This window comes from Coregonus lavaretus (genome assembly GCF_964263955.1).
Source record: "Coregonus lavaretus genome assembly, chromosome: 13".
NCBI classification, from domain to species: domain Eukaryota; kingdom Metazoa; phylum Chordata; class Actinopteri; order Salmoniformes; family Salmonidae; genus Coregonus; species Coregonus lavaretus.
In genome coordinates, this window is record NC_140000.1 from 25,492,602 (window position 1) to 25,514,254 (window position 21,653).

The 21,653-nt window shown below is 42.2% G+C and overlaps 2 protein-coding genes across 4 annotated transcripts; both read left to right on the forward strand.

Annotated features, from left to right (window-relative positions):
• Window positions 1–3,721: 3,721 nt before the first annotated feature.
• On the forward strand, window positions 3,722–11,257 carry LOC311140291 (uncharacterized protein). Of its 2 annotated transcripts, XM_084175276.1 has the most exons (10): window positions 3,722–3,839; window positions 5,158–5,188; window positions 5,323–6,113; window positions 6,939–6,986; window positions 7,514–7,783; window positions 8,014–8,049; window positions 8,175–8,252; window positions 8,421–8,469; window positions 8,719–8,736; window positions 8,862–11,257. In XM_084175276.1, the coding sequence occupies exons 1-10, from the start codon at window positions 3,767–3,769 to the stop codon at window positions 8,893–8,895; spliced, it is 1,428 nt and encodes a 475-aa protein (XP_084031402.1). In that variant the 5' UTR covers window positions 3,722–3,766; the 3' UTR covers window positions 8,896–11,257. The 2 variants fall into 2 exon arrangements, with proteins under 2 accessions (XP_084031402.1, XP_084031403.1); XM_084175277.1 differs by lacking the exon at window positions 6,939–6,986.
• A 597-nt stretch (window positions 11,258–11,854) lies between these two features.
• Window positions 11,855–21,379, forward strand: LOC311140288 (lipolysis-stimulated lipoprotein receptor-like). 2 transcript variants are annotated; one of them, XM_084175271.1, is made up of 11 exons: window positions 11,855–12,065; window positions 13,663–13,992; window positions 14,185–14,304; window positions 14,841–14,897; window positions 16,329–16,475; window positions 16,931–17,134; window positions 17,343–17,402; window positions 17,711–17,839; window positions 18,251–18,587; window positions 18,737–19,205; window positions 20,477–21,379. In XM_084175271.1, exons 1-11 carry the CDS (start codon window positions 12,026–12,028, stop codon window positions 20,510–20,512), a joined length of 1,929 nt encoding a protein of 642 aa, XP_084031397.1. In that variant the 5' UTR covers window positions 11,855–12,025; the 3' UTR covers window positions 20,513–21,379. The 2 variants fall into 2 exon arrangements, with proteins under 2 accessions (XP_084031397.1, XP_084031398.1); XM_084175272.1 differs by lacking the exon at window positions 14,841–14,897.
• The last annotated feature ends 274 nt before the right edge of the window (window positions 21,380–21,653 follow it).

The following is a 21,653-nucleotide window of genomic DNA, read 5'->3' on the forward strand; positions in this document are numbered from 1 at the left end:
TTCTTCAAACCAAGCTGCTTACCTATTGCAGATTCAGCCTGGTGCAGGTCTACATTTTTGTTTCTGGTGTCCTTTGACAGCTCTTTGGTCTTGGCCATAGTGGAGTTTGGAGTGTGACTGTTTGTGGTTGTTGACAGGTGTCTTTTAAACTGATAACAAGCTCAAACAGGTGCCATTAATACAGGTAACGAGTGGAGGACAGAGGAGCCTCTTAAAGAAGAAGTTACAGGTCTGTGAGAGCCAGAAATATTGCTTGTTTGTAGGTGACCAAATACCACCAATAAGACTGCGGTGGTTGACAGAGTCGAAAGCCTTGGCCAGGTCGATGAAGATGGCTGCGCAGTACTGTCTTTTATCGATCGCGGTTATAATATCGTTTAGGACCTTGAGCGTGGCTGAGGTGCCCATGACCAGCTCGGAAACCGGATTGCATAGCGGAGAAGGTACGGTGGGATTCGAAATGGTCGGTGATCTGTTTGTTAACTTGGCTTTCAAATACTTTCGAAAGGCAGGGCAGGATGGATATAGGTCTGTAACAGTTTGGATCTACAGTGTCACCCCCTTTGAAGAGGGGGATGACCATAGCAGCTTTCCAATCTCTGGGGATCTCAGACGTTACGAAAGAGAGGTTGAACAGGCTAGAAATAGGGGTTGCGACAATTTCGGCGGCTAATTTGAGAAAGAAAGGGTCCAGATTGTCTAGCCCAGCTGATTTGTAGGGTTCCAGATTCTTTAGCTCTTTCAGAACATCAGCTGTCTGAATTTGTGTGAAGGAGAAGCGGGGGGGGGGGGGGGGGGGGGGGGGGGGGCATGGGCAAGTTGCAGAGGAGGGTGCAGAGCTGGTGGCCTGGGTAGTGGTAGCCAGGTGGAAAGCATGGCCAGCCGTAGCAAAATGCTTGTTGAAATTCTCGATTATTGTAGATTTTAGAGGATGCAAATTTCTGTTTGAAAAAGCTAGCCTTTGCTTTCCTAACTGATTGTGTATATTGGTTCCTGACTTCCCTGAAAAGTTGCATATCGCAGGGGCTGTTCGATGCTAATGCAGTATGCCACAGGATGTTTTTGTGCTGGTCAAGGGCAGTCAAGTCTGAGGAGAACCAGGGGCTATATCTGTTCTTAGTTCTGAATTTTTTGAATGGGGCATGCTTATTTAAGATTGAGAGGAAAGCACTTTTAAAGAACAACCAGGCATCCTCTACTGACGGAATGAGGTCAATATCCATCCAGGATACCCGGGCCAGGTCAATTAGAAAGGCCTGCTCGCTAATGTGTTTTAGGGAGCGTTTGACAGTGATGAGGGGTGGTCGTTTGACCGCAGACCCATTACGGACGCAGGCATTAAGGCAGTGATCGCTGAGATCCTGGTTGAAGACAGCTGAGGTGTATTTAGAGGGTAAATTTGTCAGGATGATATCTATGAGGGTGCCCATGTTTACAGATTTAGGGTTGTACCTGGTAGGTTCGTTGATAATTTGTGTGAGATTGAGGGCATCTAGTTTAGATTGTAGGTTGGCTGGGGTGTTAAGCATATCCCAGTTTAGGTCACCAAGCAGTACGAACTCTGAGGATAGATGGGGGGCAATCAGTTCACATATGGTGTCCAGGGCACAGCTCGGTGCTGAGGGGGGTCTGTAGCAAGCGGCAACAGTGAGAGACTTATTTCTGGAAAGGTGGATTTTTAGAAGTAGAAGCTCAAACTGTTTGAGCACAGACCTGGATAGGACGATAGAGCTCTGCAGGCTATCTCTACAGTAGATTGCAACCCCACCCCCTTTGGCAGTTCTATCGAGACGGAAAATGTTGTAGTTGGGGATGGAAATGTCTGAATTTTTGGTGGCCTTCCTAAGCCAGGATTCAGACACTGCTAGGACATCAGGGTTGGCGGAGTGTGCTAACGCAGTGAATAACTCAAACTTCGGGAGGAGGCTTCGGATGTTAACGTGCAAGAAACCAATGCTTTTACGGTTACAGAAGTCAACAAATGATCATGCCTGGGGAGTAGGAGTGATACTGGGGGCTACAGGGCCTTGGTTAACCTCTACATCACCAGAGGAACAGAGGAGGAGTAGAATAAGGATACGGCTAAAGGCTTTAAGTACTGGTCTTCTAGTGCGTTGGGTACAGAGAAAAAAAGGGGCAGGTTTCCGGGCGTTGTAGAATAGATTCAGGGCATTATGTACAGAAAAGGATATGGAAGGATATGAGTACAGTGGAGGTAAACCTAAGCGTTGGGTAACAATGAAAGAGATAGCATCAATGGAGGCACCAATTGAGTCGGTCTCTGCGTGTAATGGGGGGGTGGGACAAAGGAGCTATCTATGGCAGGTTGAGCTGGGCTGGGGGATCTACAGTGAAATAGTACAATAAGAAATAACCAAAACAGCAATAAGCAAGGCATATTGACATGGGAGAGAGGCATAAAGCAATCACGGGTGTTATTCAAGAGAGCTAAGACAACAGCTGGTAATCGCGACAAAGTTTGGGCTGAGGCTAAACATAAACAGGATGCGGTACCGTATAAAGGAACAGTCCAGCAGGCATCAGCTGTATAGCTGAGTTATCATAAGGTCCGGTGAACAGCAATAGGAGAGTTCGGAGGTAGTTCGGGGGCTGCTATAGCACTAGCGAGCAAGAGGCCACGGCTAGCGTGTGCTAGCGGGCCGGGGCTAGCAGATGGATCTTCGTGGTCGACGTCGTAACGGGAAACCTGTTGTAATCGCATCAGACGATTTCGTCGGCAGACCAGTCGTAAGCAAATTTGACTTAAATCTGCTTGGAAATCTATGACAAGACCTGTAAATAGTTGTCTAGCAATGATCAACAACCAATTTGACAGAGCTTGAAGAATTTTGAAAAGAATAATGGGCAAATGTTGCACAATCCAGATGTGGAAAGCTCTTGGAGACTAACCCAGAAAGACTCACAGCTGTAATCACTGCCAAAGGTGATTCGAACATGTAATGTCTCAGGGGGTTGAATACTTATCTAATCAAGATATATTGGTCTTCTATTTTTATATATATCATTTTTTTTTTTTTTTACAAATGTTAGAATTTTGTGTTTTGTGTTGATCATTGACAAAAAAAAACACACAATTAAATCCATTTTAATCCCACTTTGTAACAACAAAATGTGGAAAAAGTCAAGGGGTGTGAATACTTTCTGAAGGCACTGTATAAACATAGACGTAATAGCTAATCGGCAAATTATGATTTTGTAGTTGCATTGATATTAAACGTTATTTAATCACTTTATGCAAAGTATTCATAAGTAAATTAATGTGCAGTTCATTAAGATTTAATTTTAATCAAACTGCACGATTGTTTGCAAGTGGTTCGTTATTTATTTAATTTTCGATCTCATGAACTTAAAGGCAATAGTTTTTCTATAGGTTATATAAACCTGCATATGCCTATGCTCTTAGAAAAAACGGTTCTATCTAGAACCATAAAGGGTCATTCAGCTTGTCCATGTAGAAGAACCCTTTACAGATCCACGTAGAACCTTTTCACCCAATAAAGTTTAGAAGCCTTTATTCCAAAGAGAAGGAACCTTTACGCCTGTAGAAGAGCCCTTTAGAACCGGGTTTCTATGTGAAATACAGCTGTATTATTTTTACTAATATTAATAGGCCTATAATGCTATACATTTGAAACACCAGGAGGAGATGTTTCTCAAATTTCAATCAAGTTCAATACCTCATAACCTCATAGCCTAAGGCTCATACCGGTATTATCCGGTCCCGCATCTGTATTTCCTTAAAAGTATGCTAAAGCGTAGGCTAAACCAGACAACTGACACGTACTGGGCTCACTCAAACTTCGCAACAATGGTTATTAGTAAGTACATTCGAATATGTCTTCTAACTTAATTTGTATGATTTGAATGCTCATTATCGTGCTCGGGAATAGCCTATACTGTGCCGGAATGTACAGGTGCCGGTTGGGCTGAGTAGAAGGCCTGCTAAACTATTTCTGAACCATGTAGCACGCAGAAGCCCGATAATTGTTCTCCGATAATACTGTCATATAGAAAAGGTGAAAGCTTTATGGGGTTAGTTATCATAATCTTTGACAATGTTCTCTAGAGTAGCCTATTCTTGCCTATTAAAATTGAATCGAAGTTTAGACATTTTCACAGCAGGGGTCTCAGTCGGCATCGAATAGCCGAAATAGGCCCCCCAAAAATCCGGCTTTGCATGTTAAACCGAGGTCATAAAATAATACGTTTAGGGTGTCTTTCATTAAAACTTGTCTATGAACTTGAGTGACAGTCAGAATTGCAATGAATTATATTATGCTAATTAGGCTGTATCAATAATGGTCTCCCAGAAAGCCTGGAAAAAGTAAATAGCCTGCTAGATTAATCAATTACGTAATCCAATATTGAAGAGAGATCATTCCATGTCGAAACCATTTGGTAGCTAAGCGAAATCTTGAATAAATTATGAATAGTTTGATAAAGCATAGCCTAAACGGAACATTGGAAAAAAATGAAATAATGTAGGCCGTGCAGAAAAGCCTGTATTTCGGAGGGGGTGTATGCTTATATTTTAGCCTGCCTTAAACTCGTAGTTTTAATACATTTACATTTACATTTTAGTCATTTAGCAGACGCTCTTATCCATAGCGACTTACAGTTAGTGAGTGCATACATTATTATTACATTTTTTTCGATTTTGCCATGTGAATCATCGACATAATTTATGATTCTTTCAAATTTGATAAGATTAATGATTAATTCAGCTAAATCGTTACCCTATTTATTTTGTGTAATTTGTTAAATATAAGCTATTATAGTAGGACATTTGTGTTTATATTAGCCTGTGCTATTTCTGTTGAACTGTACTATGTTTTTATTTTTTGATAAGGCACGTAACTCCAATAACGTGAAATGGCCTTTTACAATCCTAATAGTTAGGAGCCTATTATTGAAAAACGCCCTATTCTCAGACATCACAAGGTCCATAACGCAACTCATAGGCTATTAAAACTCGTTTTATTTTTCTTGGCCTTATTTGGCAGTAGGTTATTAATGTGTAAGCATTTAACGGCTGATTAATTTATCTAGGCCTACATCATATTCTCCAGGCGCCTATTTACGCTTTCCCAACGTCAAGATAATGATTCAGAATTACTGTTTTTATTTACCGCCCAGGTGGACCATTGCAGCATGCTCAGGAAAGTGGGTAAGTCTACAAATGACTAATCGTGTGTGTGCGTATGTGCGCGCACACACGTTTGCTTAAATCATGGATTGGCATTAAGCATGGCAGGCTAACCTGGAAGATAAATTGATTAAACGTCTTTATGTTTTGTATAGGTTTGCTGGCTACTCAGCAGATATGCAGCACAGCATTAGGACTGATCATTACCCTGAGAAAACATCACTTCAAGCTGAGAGCAACAGCTTTGTAAGGCCTATCCCTAGCAAAACGCAGAGAATAAGCGAACTCAACAGCTACAGGACACCAGGAGTGCCTGTTACTTGTGCTAATCTACCCGTGCAAGTGCCTGAGGATCATCAAGTTATCTCTGGTCATGTTAAGAAGAAAGGTCAAGTGGATGATTTCTCCACTCCTGGGACTGACCAGAGACCCACCCGCCCAGGTGGTGTCTCTACAGTGGTGAAGAAAATGCAAGAGTCTTCAGGGGATCACCAATCCGAAATGGGGGTGTTAGCAGCACCCCCCCTTGATACCCCTCTGATGGAACCTCACATGAGCATATCCATGTCCGCCTTTGAACCAGAGACCAACCCTGGAAAAGATGCTGAGGCAGTGCCTACCCGACCATCATACAATGAGGCTCTGGATCTTGCTCTGGTTCCAAAGAAAAGCCCAGCAATAATGGATGGTGCAACAGGGTACAAGAGAGAGGCTACAAGAGAGAAGATTGCTACCTACAAAAGAGATGAAGAGTCCCCAAATCTGAAATCTAACATGGCTCAAGGTCAGGAGGAAGGCCTCCCTGACCTTGAGGAAGGCCTCCCTCTTCCTGTCACCCAAGGACTTCCTGTCACCAAGTGTGTGAGTGAACAAGCTCCTTGTCAACAAAAGAAAACAACCTTTTACAGAAGAAGAGGGGCTGGGATGGAGCATGTGAAATATACTGGTATATATTTTTCCTTTTACTTGCATTGTTATGTGTTTGCAGTAGCGGTGCATGGGTGAAATCACTGGGGAAGCCAAGGCATGTATTTTGATAATTGCGTTGTTTGTGCTATAACCTGTTAGTTCATATGCCTTGCGACAGTGATATATAGGCCTAAGGCCAAGACAATAAGAAGACACAGTGGCAGAATAAATTCAACCACACCATTGTTTCATCACAAAACCAGAGAGCAACCTCTGTCTGGTGAAGTCCACAAAGCAAGCATATCGCATGTAGCAAACAGTTACATGGCCTACAGCATGGTCAAGCAAGTTCATGTTTCAGACATTTTCTGACCACTAAACAACTATTGATTTAGAACCCCGGAGAGTCGCAAAGAAAACAGGAGCTGCCTCCCACTATTCCAGCACCATTTCAACCTCATCAAATCACCTATGTTTAGTCTAATACAGTGACAACTAAAATATACCAAAAACTATTTAGTCCAATCAACGTAAGCTAAATGTCATGTGGCTGTCAATAGTTCTGTGTATGTGTGTGCGCGCGAGGGTGTGCGTTTGTGCAAGTAGAAAAATACATGTTGACTCACCCTACTTGTAGAGAAAACACCAATGCCATCCTCCTCTCTTTCATGTTGATGAAACAGTCTATCACTCTGTCATACAGTACACTGTGTGTTTGCAGTACTTCTGATACTTTTTCAATTCATTCATTTTCTATTCCAGCCATTTTTGTGGGAATCAATAACTTTGAACAAAATAGGTGCTTTTGGTGCTTGTTACAACAATGAAAACAAAAAATAACTATAATTTCCTGTGTTTCCAGTGTTTCTTCAGTTCTTAATCATCAGTGCACTAATTCAAGACTCTGATGGTGAGCTCTGCCCTTTTTGTCTGTTTGCTCTTTAAATGTTTTGAGATTGTTTTTGCAATGAAAAGCTCTATATGTTCTGCTTTATGTTTAGATTGTTAGAGCAGCCAGTCATGTAATGAGCTCTACTTGGCAGACACACATGCAGGAAGTGGAACACTCTCTCTCAGGAACACTTCTGTAAGTGAGGCTGTGTGTTCAGTTTAAACCAGTAGAGACATTCTCTTTCACACTGTTTCACTCGGCCTCACTCACTCTCTCCCTCTCTTTCACTGTCTCTTTCCTTCTCTCTCTCTCATTCCCACCCTGTGTGAGATATGTATTGTTTTAAACAACTAAGCAACCACAGATTTTTAGTTGTGTGGCATTTTACTATTATTTTCGGATCCATCAATAAAAATGTCATAGAGATTTTAAAGTTAAATCCATCTATATGATCAACCTGCTCAGGAAAATGTAATATTACAAATGTGTTCATTTTAATGCTCCTACTTGCTGCCTTTGTGTTCATCCATGCCTCCTTTTCTCAGGAAGCTGTTCAGCCTGCAATCAAGACGGATGTGCAAAAGTGCAGACAATATATGGATCGAATGACACCATATTGTATCAGAGAAGTAACCACATGGAAAAGCTCACAAGTTGTTCCACCACCGCTGCACCACCGCCTCCGAGTCAGAGATGCAATTTATGTCTTGCTGATACCGGAGCTACGATCCTCTTTTGCTCAGACAGCGGGGAAGCAGCTGGGCTGCTCGACTGGGAGGTTGATGGCATCCGATTGAAAAACATCTCTGTGGTTGGTAAGTATAACTTATGGCTGAAGTAAGACTCAATAGTGAATTAAACAATGTGACAAAACAGACTGATATAACATTACTATTCAACAGTCAGGGTGGGAAATGTATCTTCACAGTAGTATATTGTCTTTTGTTGTCAAAATGTGATTTGTTCTTCCATAACTAAGTAATTTAAATACTTAAATACCCTTCCCTCGAAGGATGTTTATAATCATGAACTGTTTTAATGACAGACTGCCCAGCCATGAAGACTGTTCCTGGTGCAACAGGTAAACATCTACTAAAACACTGATGTTAGAAAATAGAAAGTGATATATTCACATATACGATATAAGATTCACCTATAAGATTAATACCATATTTCTAAATCAAATATGATTTTGTATCCCCTAAGACCTCAGCCCTGCTGGGATTTCTGGTACCCTCAGCCCTGGCGGGATTGCTGGTATCCTCAGCCTTTTTGGGATTGCTGGTATGTATGTATCTAGGTACCAGTAGTGTTTATTTCTATTTTACATGTTTGGTGTTTTTTTATGAATTGAATAAACACAAATTACTTTCTCTTTTTTTTCTTCTTCAAAGGCTAGTGTTGGGAATGTCAAGTACTTTTAAGTTTGAAAATATGTTTATCCTTCCATAGTGGTCTGCTGTGCTGGGATTGGCCTCCACTGTAATCGCAAGATGAAACGGTATGTACACAATCAATCCTCTTATCCAGATTTTATAACTTCTTTAAAACAGATTAAATTATATCAAGTTATAATTAGGTTGGCTATTCTCTATGTTATATCATAATCTAACCACAACATTCTATACAATAAAATGCAAATGTATTTATAAAAAATAGCTACATTATATAAAATAGCTACAACCAATAAAATTGCTAAACTTTTATGGCTCAATGTTATTTTCTCTCTCCCTGTTTGTGTTTTTTACAGCGATCGTCAGGAGAGGAGGTAGGTTTGGTAAAATGTGTCCCCCAACCCTCCAGTGATGGGTAAGACAGCTATCAACAACATATAAACGTTTATTCTTCTTGGCCTAAGTAAGGGTTTTGATCCATGTCAATTTCTTTCCATAGGCCTGAAGCTCTGGAGATGATGACAGAAGTGTGAGGACCATGCAGTCGAGCATTAGGGAGAGGACCAGTGGAGCATTTGGGAGAGGAAAAGTGAAGCATTCTACATTAACCTTAGTCTCATACATAAAAAATATCCTTGTTTAGTTATTTACAATATGCCACAGTTACTTATTTGCATGCTTAATCTAACAAACAATTATATTGGATAGTAAACTAATCATGTAATTTGAGCTCAGTGTATTTTAAACCCTGTCAATTGTAGTTCTATACAGCTGCCCACTGGGAGTGATGCAGCATAGAGACATGGTGGATCCTGTTTGTTCAAAGTATGGTTGCTGTTTGATGACAGCACATGGCTTTGAGAGCTGTAATTGTTATCATTCTAAAGACGGACACCTGCCTTCTGTGCTGCAGCACTTCCTGTGTGATTTGTTTTGTTTTTCCAATTTTAACTATGGTTTTGAACCTGTTACTTTCCAGCCTGTGACATGTACAGTGCATTTGGAAAGTGTTCAGACTTTTTCCACATTTTGTTAGGTTACAGCCTTATTCTAAAATTGATTGAATATTTTTTCTCATCAATCTACACACAATACCCCATAAAGTGAAAACAGGTTTTTTGAAATTTTTGCTAATTTATTACAAATACAAAACTGAAATACCTTATTTACATATGTATTCAGACCCTTTGCGATGAGACTCGAAATTGCGGTCAGGTGCATCCTGTTTCCATTGATCATCCCTGAGATGTTTCTACAACTTGATTGGAGTCCACCTGTGGTACATTTAAATTGATTGGACATGATTTGGAAAGGCACACACCTGTTTATATAAGGTCCCACAGTTGACAGTGCATGTCAGAGCAAAAAGCAAGGTCGAGGTCGAAAGAATTGTCCGTAGAGCTCCAAGCCAGGATTGTGTCGAGGCACAGATCTGGGGAAGGGTAACAAAACATTTCTGCAGCATTGAAGGTCCCCAAGAACACAGAGGCCTCCATCATTCTTAAATGGAAGAAGTTTGGAACCACCAAGCCTCTTCCTAGAGCTGGCCGCCCGGCCAAACACAGAGTTCCTCTGTGGAGATGGGAGAACCTTCCAGAAAGACAACCATCTCTGCAGCACTCCACCAATCAGTCCTTTATGGTAGAGTGGCCAGACAGAAGCCACTCCTCAGTAAAAGGCACATGACGGTCCGCTTGGAGTTTGCCTAAAGGACTCTCGGACCATGAGAAACAATATTCTCTGGTCTGATGAAACCAAGATTGAACTCTTTGACCTGAATGCCAAGGGTCACGTCTGGAGGAAACACGGCACCATCCCTACGGTGAAGCATGGTGGTGGCTGCATCATGCTGTGGGGATGTTTTTCAGAGTCAGGGACTGGGAGACTAGTCAGGATTGAGGGAAAGATGAACAGAGCAAAGTAGAGAGAGATCCTTGATGAAAACCTGCTGTAGAGCGCTCAGGACCTCAGACTGGGGCAAAGGTTCACCTTCCAACAGGACAACGACCCTAAGCACACAGCCAAGACAATGCAGGAGTGGCTTTGGGACAAGTCTCTGAATGTCCTTGAGTGGCCCAGCCAGAGCCTGGACTTGAACCCGATCTAACATCTCTGGAGAGACCTGAAAATAGCTGTGCAGCAACGCTCCCCATCCAACCTGACAGAGCTTGAGAGGATCTGCAGAGACTAATGGGAGAAAGTCCCCAAATACAGGTGTGCCAAGCTTGTAGCGTCATACCCAAGAAGACTAGAGGCTGTAATCGCTGCCAAAGATGCTTCAACTGAGTAAAGGGTCTGAATACTTATGTAAATGTGATATTTCCGTTTTTTATTTGTAATAAATTAGCAATAAATTCTAAACAGTTTTTGCTTTGTCATTATGGGGTATTGTGTGTAGATTGATGAACGAAAAAAAAAATCCATTTTAGAATAAGGCTGTAACATAACAAAATGTGGAAAAAGTCAAGGGGTCTGAATACTTTCCGAATGCACTGCATACTGACATTCATTAGGTGAGGTATCTGCTTTTTAACCCCAACTAGTATGCTATATTAGAATAGGCCTATTCTCCTTTTGTGGAAAGTTGTGAATTGATTTACTATTGAATAAAATAGGACAAAAGTAAAAAATGTTATTGTGCTGCCAATATTTTATCACCATCTACATAGCCAGGCCCACTGAGCAAATCTTCAGTGTGAAACCAGAAAAATTGACTTATGTATCTGGATTACATTATTATGTTCATTGCATTGAAAGGGATCTCTTTATCTTTCATATCTGATAGTGATGTGAAAAACCTGAACCTGCTAAAATAAAGGTACTTTACAGGTAAAGCATCTGTATGAAAGGGATTTATTAATAGGAATCGCAATCAAAACAATGTGAAACGTGTAGGATACCATTGCTAAGGGTATTCAGAGTGAAAACTGTCTGTTAAACGAACTTTCTTCAAAGAAAATGCAACAGTTGAAGTCCACAAATCAAATAGAAATTGAAACCCACAATTGAAAGCCTGCTTTTACTGGCATTTCCCGCATGCGCGCCCACACAGTCCTTACTCCTCATAGGGTACATTGCTTATCAACAAACAATCCCCATAAAACAGTTTTACTAGGCCAGCAGCTTGAGATCGGCACACTGCTGCTGCTGCTTAGTATAGAGGCATAGGCAGCAACACCGTCATTGAAGCTTGAAAAGTAACCAGTTTCGAGCTGGGCCATACCAACTATCGCTCCCTTTCGTTTGATGTGGAATGGGTGTGTCCCAGGTCACGTTCAAAGTTACATTATCAATGTAGAGGGCGATTAACTAAATAAACTGTGTAATAAAACAAAAATACATTTTTACAATCCAAATTATTATTTTTAATTACAAATTTCACATTAGAACCAGCCATGTAATATTCGTTTTCAATGGCCACCCCCAGAATTCACATCAAACGTCCCCCTACTGTGCAAGAGGTTTGGCAATCTCACCTGTCAGGTCCGCCTCCTACACCGTGAGACAAAATGTCGGAAGTTGGCCTACCTAGTTAAGGAAAAAACAATTAATGGTTGCGTTTCTACAAGGTTTCTAATGGCTTTTCTGCTCCCATTGAATTCATTACGTTACATGGTTTTTAAATTGAGACTTCTATAAAATATACTCACTTCGGATCGGAAAATGTTCCTGACTTTCGTCGTGACCGTCCTTATGGCAACAGGTAGGGAGAGGAAATGCAATGTTTTTCAAAAGGGAGGGTCAGGGTCCAATTTGATCAACAAGTTAGTTACTGATGTGTATTTATTAATAAACCGCATCTTTTAAACAGTTCATATTATCTAATGTAAATTTTAATGTCGTATTCGTTGGGAAAAGTAGCCTTGTGCTGAATAGTTTATTTTTATTTTTTTTATCGGAAGAGGTAGCCTGAATCTCTTGTTCCTTCTTTTGTCAGGTGTTGGCCACCAAATGCCTCAATCTGTATACATTTGATCGTTTTATATATGCTATTCATCTGTTTGCTTCATGACGTACACGAAATACTATGTTTATGTATTTTTTTTTAAATACTTTTACCGTTTGGTGTAGGCTTTGTAAAATCAAATCAAATTGTATTTGCCACATGCGCCGAATACAACAGGTGTAGACATTACAGTGAAATGCTTACTTACAAGCCCTTAACCAACAATGCAAAGTAAAACAAATAACCAAAAAAAAAGAGCTAATAACTAAAGAGCAGCAGTAAAATAAAATAACAGTAGGGAGGCTATATACAGGGGGGTACCAGTGCAGAGTCAATGTGCGTGGGCACCGGCTAGTCGAGGTAATTGAGGTAATACGTACATGTGGGTAAATCACCACCATAAGTAATATTGAGTGTTTTTCCTAAAGAAAGAACATGTATAATATTCTTATGTATATTTCAGATAATTAGTGACTTCTTTATTTATTAGTTAAATCACAGATTTCCGTTTCTCCAGTGGTGGACAACATTCATGTCAGAATGCAATAAATTAAGGGATAGTCGGCACATACATTTTTAAGACTGAATCATAGTCAAAACTTTTTTAAACTTTCAGATCAAGTATTCGTCATATCATTGTTATTTTCTGTCTCCTGACATTTTTTGTGCACACACATAGCCTGGAATAAGATGAAGTGGTGTGATTTTGATAATATCACATCAATGATACTAGTCAGACTACCTCCCTACTCCAAATATGAAATTAATCTATAGCTCAACAGATTTGTTTATCTAACAGTAATTCCACAGGGATGCTACCTTTCTGACAATTGAAGAGCTGTGAAGCAAACTTCTGATTGAACCAAGGAACAACATCTAATATGTTCATGCCAAATGCCTATGTCTTCCTTTATAAATTTGATACAATTTCACCCCCTATGAAATATATAATTCAGTCAAAACTGAACTATTAAATAATCTCACAGTCTTAATCATGGGGTCAGCATCTAGGGCTAGGCTATTACTCAAATGTAAAGTTTTGGTGATGGAACATGCCCAGCTGAAGGTCTTGGTGACTCATTGCATCTACTCTATGATACCAGGCAGACCTTTGTGACTGTCATTTACAGACTGGTCAGTTTCCTGCCACACCCAGAGTATCTTCAATCTCACTCTCACAGAGCTGCTGAATTACAAATGAGAAAATTGAGCAAATAATGTACTCACAAGAAAAGTTAGCTGCCTTCAGTTAACAACACACTTTCTTGCACACTTATGGGTGGTGAAGATCTCCATCTACCTGCATGCATTGAGACAAACTATACTCTTTAAACACCCCCTATTCTCTCTCCAGGTTCCACCATGGCCATCTCTGTCCAGTGTCCTGACAAGAGATACGTGGTCATCCTGTTCCAGCCGGTCACGCTCACCTGCAACTTCCAGACGTCTGCCACGCAGCCACCCGTCATCACCTGGAGGTACAAGTCCTACTGCAGGGACCCCATCCAGGCAGCCCTGAACCCCAGCAGCGCTGACAACATCCTGTCCCAGAACAACCCTAACTACAACGCCAACATCGAGTGTGCCGACAGCATGCGGACAGTGCGCATTGTGGCCTCCAAGCAGGGCAGTGCTGTCACCCTGGGCCAGCAGTACCAGGGGCGCAAAGTCAGCATCTTGAACAGTGAGTTTGGCTTTTAGTGATTTCAAATGTGGTGTGTGTGTGGGCGGCCGTGCACACCGGTGTGTGTGTGTGTATGTGTTCCTGTCTCTCTCTGTGTCTGTGTGTTACTTCCATTACAAGGCTCCTATATCACAGTGAGTCTTGTCTGTTGCCAGTGTCCCTTCCTCAAACCCACCCTACTTGTCTCTTTAGACGCAGACCTGAACCTTGCCCAGACGGCGTGGGGAGACAGTGGCGTGTACGTGTGCTCTGTGGTGTCTGCTCAGGATCTGACAGGGAACAGCGAGGACTACACTGAGCTCATAGTGCTGGGTGAGTGGCGTCTATCCTCACAAACCCTTCTTAGAGCTCCCCTGACCTGCCGTCATCTTCCACTATTCCACCACCACCCCTCCATCTCTCTACCAAGTCCTATACCACTGCTCCTCACAGAACTGCTGTCCTATGAGGAACAATCACTTGTTTACTCTGTGTTGGTTTCCCCTTAGTTCGCTTTGGTTTATTTGTTGAGTTAGCTGGACACCATGTGGAGCAACACAAAATCTTATAGCGGTAACAATCAAATGTAAAATTATCTTGAAAATCCAATTTTCAGGCAGTTCCACAATTTCCAAATTTGCTATTTGACTCCTGGTTGTGCTTAATGAGACTGCATCCCTCAAGGCTCAGTGAAGTTTCTCCGGAAGGATCCATGACTTCCATTTTGAAGTGATTCATGAACCACTTAGCAGGGAATTCTAAGAAGGACAAGTTGTTGTGAGGGAGACTCTAGAGGGCAAAGGTATAGTCATTTACTAGAAAGATAGTTGGGGCTTTTTAAAATAATTGTGGCTTTCCTTCTTTCACAGAGAGAAAGTCAAATACCACTGATCTCCTGCCTGAGATTGACTTACTGGTTATGGAAGGTACTTTCCAATTTGCCCCTTATATTCAGTAGAGCCCAACCTAGCCTAAGCCATGATTGTTAGGGTAATATGTAAACTATGTCACTGTATAGGTTCAGTTTCTGGAGAATAATATTTGGCCTGGACCCTCTTGCAAATACCTCACAGCTTTGAACGAGACAACATATAGTCAGTGTGGTTAGAACATGTAGAGTCAGAGAAGCAGCCTCCCTTGATAAAGGCAGACAAAACTAAAGTTTTGCTGGTTTGAGTTATCAAGCTTGTTGATGTTTTTATCAAGGTAGTTTGTGCAATGATTTTGGCTCTACTAAATCAAGCCTCTCAGTTTGTCATTTTTTTTTTTTTACATTACACCACCTTCAAGGTCTACATTTGGAATGAGGAACCACATTGAACCACATCTCAAAGTAGTGCTCAGCAGAAAAGCCACCAAAAAACTCCTCTTTACTATTATCTTGTTTGGACTTGTCCTTGCATGTGAAGTCCCCTCACAACAACTTAAAAAACAGATTATGAGAAAATGTGTAACCCCTGAAATATAAAATTAGTTGGTTGCATGGAATAAAATGTTACATTCAACTCTAACTAGTTTTTTCTCTTCTTCATGGTTGAGACCGCAAAACTCTCAGCAGAACATAATGCTAGCCCTAAAGACTGACATTGTTGCAATATGAGGCCACTCAGCACATAGCTCTGGTCTGTTTTGTGTTGACTCAAACTGCACATGAACTCTTTTTCAGTCAGACTGCAGCCTATGACATTTATAGGAGAGGTGGGGTTTAAGTTAATATATCCTCTTTCAGTATATTAGCATAGATTGTTTTTACATCCCGTGCAGCTAGCTCTCTAATCTGACAGAATGACTCACTGAAACCAGTGTTTGAAAAAAAGGAAAACTGAAACCTGTCTTATCTGGTTTCTCTGATGTCTGAAATGAACATGTCGTGTAGATGCTCCAATGTTTACTGCTTGTCATTGTGAGTTTTCACACAATACATACTGTAGCTTTGCATACTAGACTGATAATTGGACTAGCCAAGCTACAGGTTCTAAAACGAATGTGTTTCTTTTTCTATATTAGTGCTCTGTTCTCCAGTGTTCTTGAAAGACTTGTAAATTGTCATTTTCTTGTCCACATCTTTGAAGATATTAGCTTTGTCAAGTTGGCTTTTTGAACAGTAGAAGTCCTCCACTTCTCAGAGCCAAGGGCAAACTAGAACTGCATGAACAAGTGCTATGTAAATACAGAAACGTTAATATGCAACCACGCTGATAGTCACCCAGAGAACGCAGAGGAGATGTTTAATTTTGACTGAATGGCACACACATTAGCTTGCCTATACATACATAATTATAATCTCTCTCTCTCTCACTCTCTCTCTCTCTCCCTCTACTTTCTCTATTCCCCCTCTACTCTTTCTCTGTCTACAGACTGGTTGTTGGTGGTACTGGTAGTGTTTGGCTTCCTGCTGCTGTTGCTCCTCATAGCGATCTGCTGGTGCCAGTGCTGCCCCCACACCTGCTGCTGCTACATCAGTTGCCCCTGCTGCCCTGAGAAATGCTGCTGCCCCCGGGCACGTAAGTACCACTCTCCACCGCTCTGTGCAAAAACCACACCACCACCACCCTTAATTGTTCCTCTTCCACTGGGCACAGAGCATCCTGCTTCGATGCCACCTTCACATGAGTGTGCCCATTCCATTCAACCAAACTCCTTTTTCTCATTCAGTTTCACTTTGCCAGTTTGTGACACTGGCACTGTTTACCTTTTATTTGCCATTCTCATGTACATATTATTTATACAGCTTGTGCTGCTACTCTTATCTTCATAGAAAGACATATAGGTTTTGCTCGTGCACAACACACTGGTTGTATTGAATTTCATCATGACTTACAATGAAACACATTTTAACAGGCAAATGAAGTAAAACCTGGTAAATGAAGTAAGCCCTCCACAATATGTATTTCCAGTATGCTACCTAACTACAACATTAATGCATCGTAACACGGTGAACTGACTCCTCTCAATTCAGTGTACGAAGCAGGCAAGGCGGTGAAGTCAGGCGTCCCCAGCCACTACGCCCCCACGCTCTATGCCCCCAGCATGTACGCCCAGCCACCCTACGGAGGGGGCATGCAACAGCCCGGCATGCCCATGCTGCCCCTACCCCAGGGGATGGGTGGTCCCCCACTACACCCCAACGGCTACGGACGGGAGTACGACGGTGCCAGTTCAGGTGACTACAGCCTCTCTCCAGTTTTAACATGACAATTAGCTCGATAAAATAACTTTTATGCGTGAATTTCGCTTCTCAGTTTTGTGTGGATTGATGATCGTCTTGCTCTCAGATCTTAGTACTGCACATTTTCGCAGCCATGTGGTTTTCAACGCTGGCGTGAGGAACCTTTTGTTGATAAATCTCTTTTTTTGTTTTCTGTTTGTAGTTGGACAGGGCTCCCAGGTGCCTTTGCTGCATGACCAGGACAGTGGCGCAGGAGACCAAAGTGAGTAGTTAAAACGGTTACTACAAATCCTCAATCTGTTTTGATTATTTGTGATAATACATAAAAGTCTAACAAGAGCTATAGCTCGCGGGCTGAGAAATATCAGCATATTTCATCTCTTCACCAGGGTTGGGCTCATTTCCATTTCCATTCAGTGAATTCACAAAGTAAACTGAAATTCCCATTCTAATTTTCCTCATTGTTTTTCAAAGGAATTTTTGTTTACTTCCTGAATTGAATGGATTGAAATTGAATTGAGACCAACCCTGCTTGTCACAATGTGTCATGGTTTACTCCCTCCTCCTCAGCTCGGAGCGGCTACCGTATCCAGGTGGACCCAGATGGGAACGCAACGCGGGCCATCTACTACATGGAGAAACAGTTAGCCAACCTGGACCTCACCCGGTCTGGTGACGCCGCTGGGAAGTACAACCGCTGTGAGTCTTACACATAAACACACCCATGTGAACTGTACTGTACTTCAAAGTTCGGGGCCTGTAATCACAAAGAGCCTCAGAGTAGGAGTGCTGATCTAGGATCAGTTTAACCTTTTAGATTACAATAGCCAGGCGGGACCTCTGAGAAGCTATTTGAATATGGTCCCTAGGCTCATCCATCAGTTCAATGTTGTGTTTTATGAGGGTTGTTCAAGTGAAAGGGGGAAAGTGTTCCTTCATTTCACATGGAGCCTTCAACTGGCTTCAACTTTAATGTGTTGTAATGTTCTTTGATAGTGCTTTTTAACTCTGACTCGCGGTTGATCTCTCTCTCTCTGTCTCTCTTGTGCATTTCCCCATCGTCTTAATTTTTCCTTCTCCTCTCCCCCCATCTCTCTCTCTCTTTCTCAGTGGATGGGGTGATGAGTGAGGTCAGCTCCCTACACGATGACCCCCGGGGCCGTGGCGGGGGCCGCTCCCAGGCCCCGCCCCTCGCCACCGTGTACGACCAGGACGAAGCCATGAGCACCATCAGCAGCGTGTCCACGCACGGCCAGCGGGGGCGTGACGACTACCCGCGGCGAGGAGGTGGACCCTCCCCCCACTTGGGGGACCAGGGACGCGCCCGCTCCATGGACAACCTGGATGACATCGCCCGCCGAGACCGCTACCCCAGAGACCCCCGGGATCCCCGCGACGACTACCCTCCCCACCGCCTTGACGGAGGAGGAGCCAGAGACAGGAGAGGGTGAGGCTCTTATCTGGCACCTCTCACTCTTTCTCCTTTTACCTTACATTACTTTCCTACGTATTTCTAGTGCGTGAACCTTACCTCTCAGCGGTCAAATCTGGGGAAGATAATTATTGTTGTTTACCCACTGTTTTTTCTCCTCTCAGCTCGGATGATGACTTTAGCAGCCGCGGCGGCTATGACCGCGGCCGTGACTTTGACGACCGCAGACGACGCGAGCCCTCCCCCGACGACCGTCACCGCGGAGGCAGCCCGGCCAGCGGTCTCCAGGGGAGACGCAGCCGTAGCCGTGACGACTTGATGGCCGTCGAACGTGAGCGCAGTGGCGGCCGTGGCGGTGGGCGGGATGCCTATGATGATAGCTTTCTGCGGGAAGCCATGGAGAAGAAACGTCTAGGTGAGCAGCAGAGGGCGAGGAGCCGCGATCGCCTGGACAGCGACAGCGAACGCTCGGACCGAGGCAGGGCCCCCCGCGGACCCCCTCCACTCCCCATGTCACCGCCCTCCGCCTTCCCCGACCGTCGTTACGACGACAACTACCTAGCCCCTCCCCCACCTCCCTACATTAGCGATGACGAGAGCTTGACGTCCTCCAAGAAGAGCAACCTGCGCAAGGTCAGTCAGTCATCACAGGGTTCTGCAAATGGGCATTGAGCATTCAGGGTGCAACTCAAGGCCACAGCGTTGTTTACTGCATTGCCAAAATGCCTCATTGATTGTTTCATTCATAGAACTACTTTCATCAACATAGTTAAAGGCATACTTCGTGATTTTGGCAATGAAGACCTTTATCTATTTCCCCAGAGTCAGATGAACTCGTGGATGCCCTTTTTATGTCTCTGCGTGCAGCTTGAAGGAAAAGCTAGCATGCTGTTCCCATAACAATCCAGTCATTGCGCTAATGCTAGTTAGCATTTGCTCGCGAAAATACCTGTAATTTCCTTCATACAGGATGCAGAGACATAAAAATGGTATCCACAAGTTTTACCTAAACATCAGACTGTTACCATGGTTATTCCATGGATAATCAGTCAAAGAGAAAAAGACGCAATAGTCTCTACAAGCCAGAATGTTGACTAAAATTGTTGTCCGTGCTATTGGTCCTTTTGCCGGAAGGTAGCGGAGATCCAATGTCCACAGTAAAGTATTGTTTACCCAACTTTTTGCAGCACCGGTAGGTTTATGTCGCATGTATTTTCCATCTCCTGATGCATTTCACGTGATGCACAATATGTAAAGAATAGTAACTTAACGTTGTCGGCTGAAGTACATTCCCTCACAATCAGCTGGAAGTGCTTGTGAAATTTGCCAGCTGATTGCGTGGGACAACGTTCGGTCTGCGCTTCGTTTAAGCTCGGCCATTGTTGACATTTTGTGCAAGTAGCGTGCGAATTGCATCATTATTGAAACTACAAACTGGAAATACAAACTGATATACAGACCAGCATACTGAAAGTCGGGTTAATAACAATACTCTGGATATTCTTTGTCTGACAGAATCAGCGGACAACAGGTAAAGGACGTTCAAATTAAGTTTATTCAACATTATGACTTGTGATGGGACTGTTCACAAAAAGGGAGCCTATATGTTAGACGAGAGAAGAGTCTTCTGCTCTCGGATTCAAAGAGGCTACCATGAGTAGATAAAAGGCTTCATTGCCAAAATACCGAAGTATCCCTTTAATGCTAGTTACAAAAATTGTATAATCATATTTAGCAGAAAAAAGAAAAAAGAAAAAGTCCAGATTCTGGTTTTGCCAGAATTGTGGTAGTATGTTTTAGTGGGTTTTTCACATATGTATGCTTGTTGTCTGATTGTAATGCTTCTAGTACAGTACCAGGCCAACTCATCATTATGTTTGTTTCAACTCTTTCTTTTCTGACAGAATGGAGCCGTGAGTCGGGAGAGTCTGGTGGTGTGAGACGTTCGATAATCCCCAGCGTAACTGATCTGTCCCTTAACTCAATCACCAGTCGTCTATGTAAATAGTACTAATGTTGCAAACTTGCTACAGTGATTTTATATCCAATACCTAAACTCAGATATCAAAATTTGGCGCTGGATATTTATGTACAGAATAGCTCTAACTGAAGAGCTAAGTGTAATGTGTGGTTGAACATACCAAGGCTTAATTAAAGTAGCCTACACTGGAATGGCAGTTGCCAAAGTAAACCAAAAATGGTTTTCAATCGCTCTTTTTAACCATTTCATTTTCATCTTACAGTCAATGTGAGTATGAATGTAGGGTAAGATTCTAAAGCAACTATTCATTTGAACTTTTCATTATTTACTGCGAGAAGTCATGGATTTTTTTGTTATTAGATTAGAATTAGATCATGCTGTACATTTTTGAGATGGAATAGATTTTATTAGGGCGGAAGGTAGCCTAGCGGTTAAGAGCGTTGGGCCAGTAACCGAAAGGCCGCTGGTTCGAATCGCCCAGCCGACTAAGTGAAAAATCTGCCGAAGTGCCCTTGAGCAAGGCACTTAACCCTAATTGCTCTGGATAAGAGCATCTGCTAAATGACTAAAATGGAATAATAGCCAAGTTATTGTTACATTGTGTTTATCATTGTATTTAGAGTTTTGGATTAGTTTTAACTGTCTGTACAGCATTTCTTTGTCATGAATTATTTCAGCCCATAGGCTGATAATAGTTTGTCCTTTTATTTTTAAATTGCTATGAAAAATGCATTGTTGTACAGTCTACTTGTCATACCCACTGGTCGTGCTGTGTTTAGTGTGATTTACAACAGGCATCATTTTACAATAAATCTTTTTCAAAATGCTCAGGTTTTTCTTCTTCTATAAAATACAGTCTATGGAGCGAACTTCTACTTCAGTCGAATATTCACTTAGTTTCCAATTGACATCAATGCATGACTAAGTGAAAATTCAATAATAGGCTATCTGACATGCTGTTCTAGAAGATACCACCTGATGTCACTGTCTTGTTTATGTGGAATGAAGAAGAGCTGTTCACTCAGGGAGTATCATGCAGGGAATACTGTATGACATATAGAAGGCACACTAGTATTTCAGTATTTGTTTTTGTCTTTATG

Coding starts and splice junctions, on each gene's coding strand:
- LOC311140291 (XM_084175276.1), top strand. CDS start 3,767: ATGCTAAAGCGTAGGCTAAACCAGACAACTGACACGTACTGGGCTCAC. Junction 3,840..5,157: donor CTTCGCAACAATGGTTATTA/GTAAGTACATTC, acceptor TTTACCGCCCAG/GTGGACCATTGCAGCATGCT. Junction 6,114..6,938: donor GGAGCATGTGAAATATACTG/GTATATATTTTT, acceptor CTGTGTTTCCAG/TGTTTCTTCAGTTCTTAATC.
- LOC311140288 (XM_084175271.1), top strand. CDS start 12,026: ATGTTCCTGACTTTCGTCGTGACCGTCCTTATGGCAACAG. Junction 17,840..18,250: donor CGCTGGGAAGTACAACCGCT/GTGAGTCTTACA, acceptor TCTCTTTCTCAG/TGGATGGGGTGATGAGTGAG. Junction 18,588..18,736: donor GGAGCCAGAGACAGGAGAGG/GTGAGGCTCTTA, acceptor TTCTCCTCTCAG/CTCGGATGATGACTTTAGCA.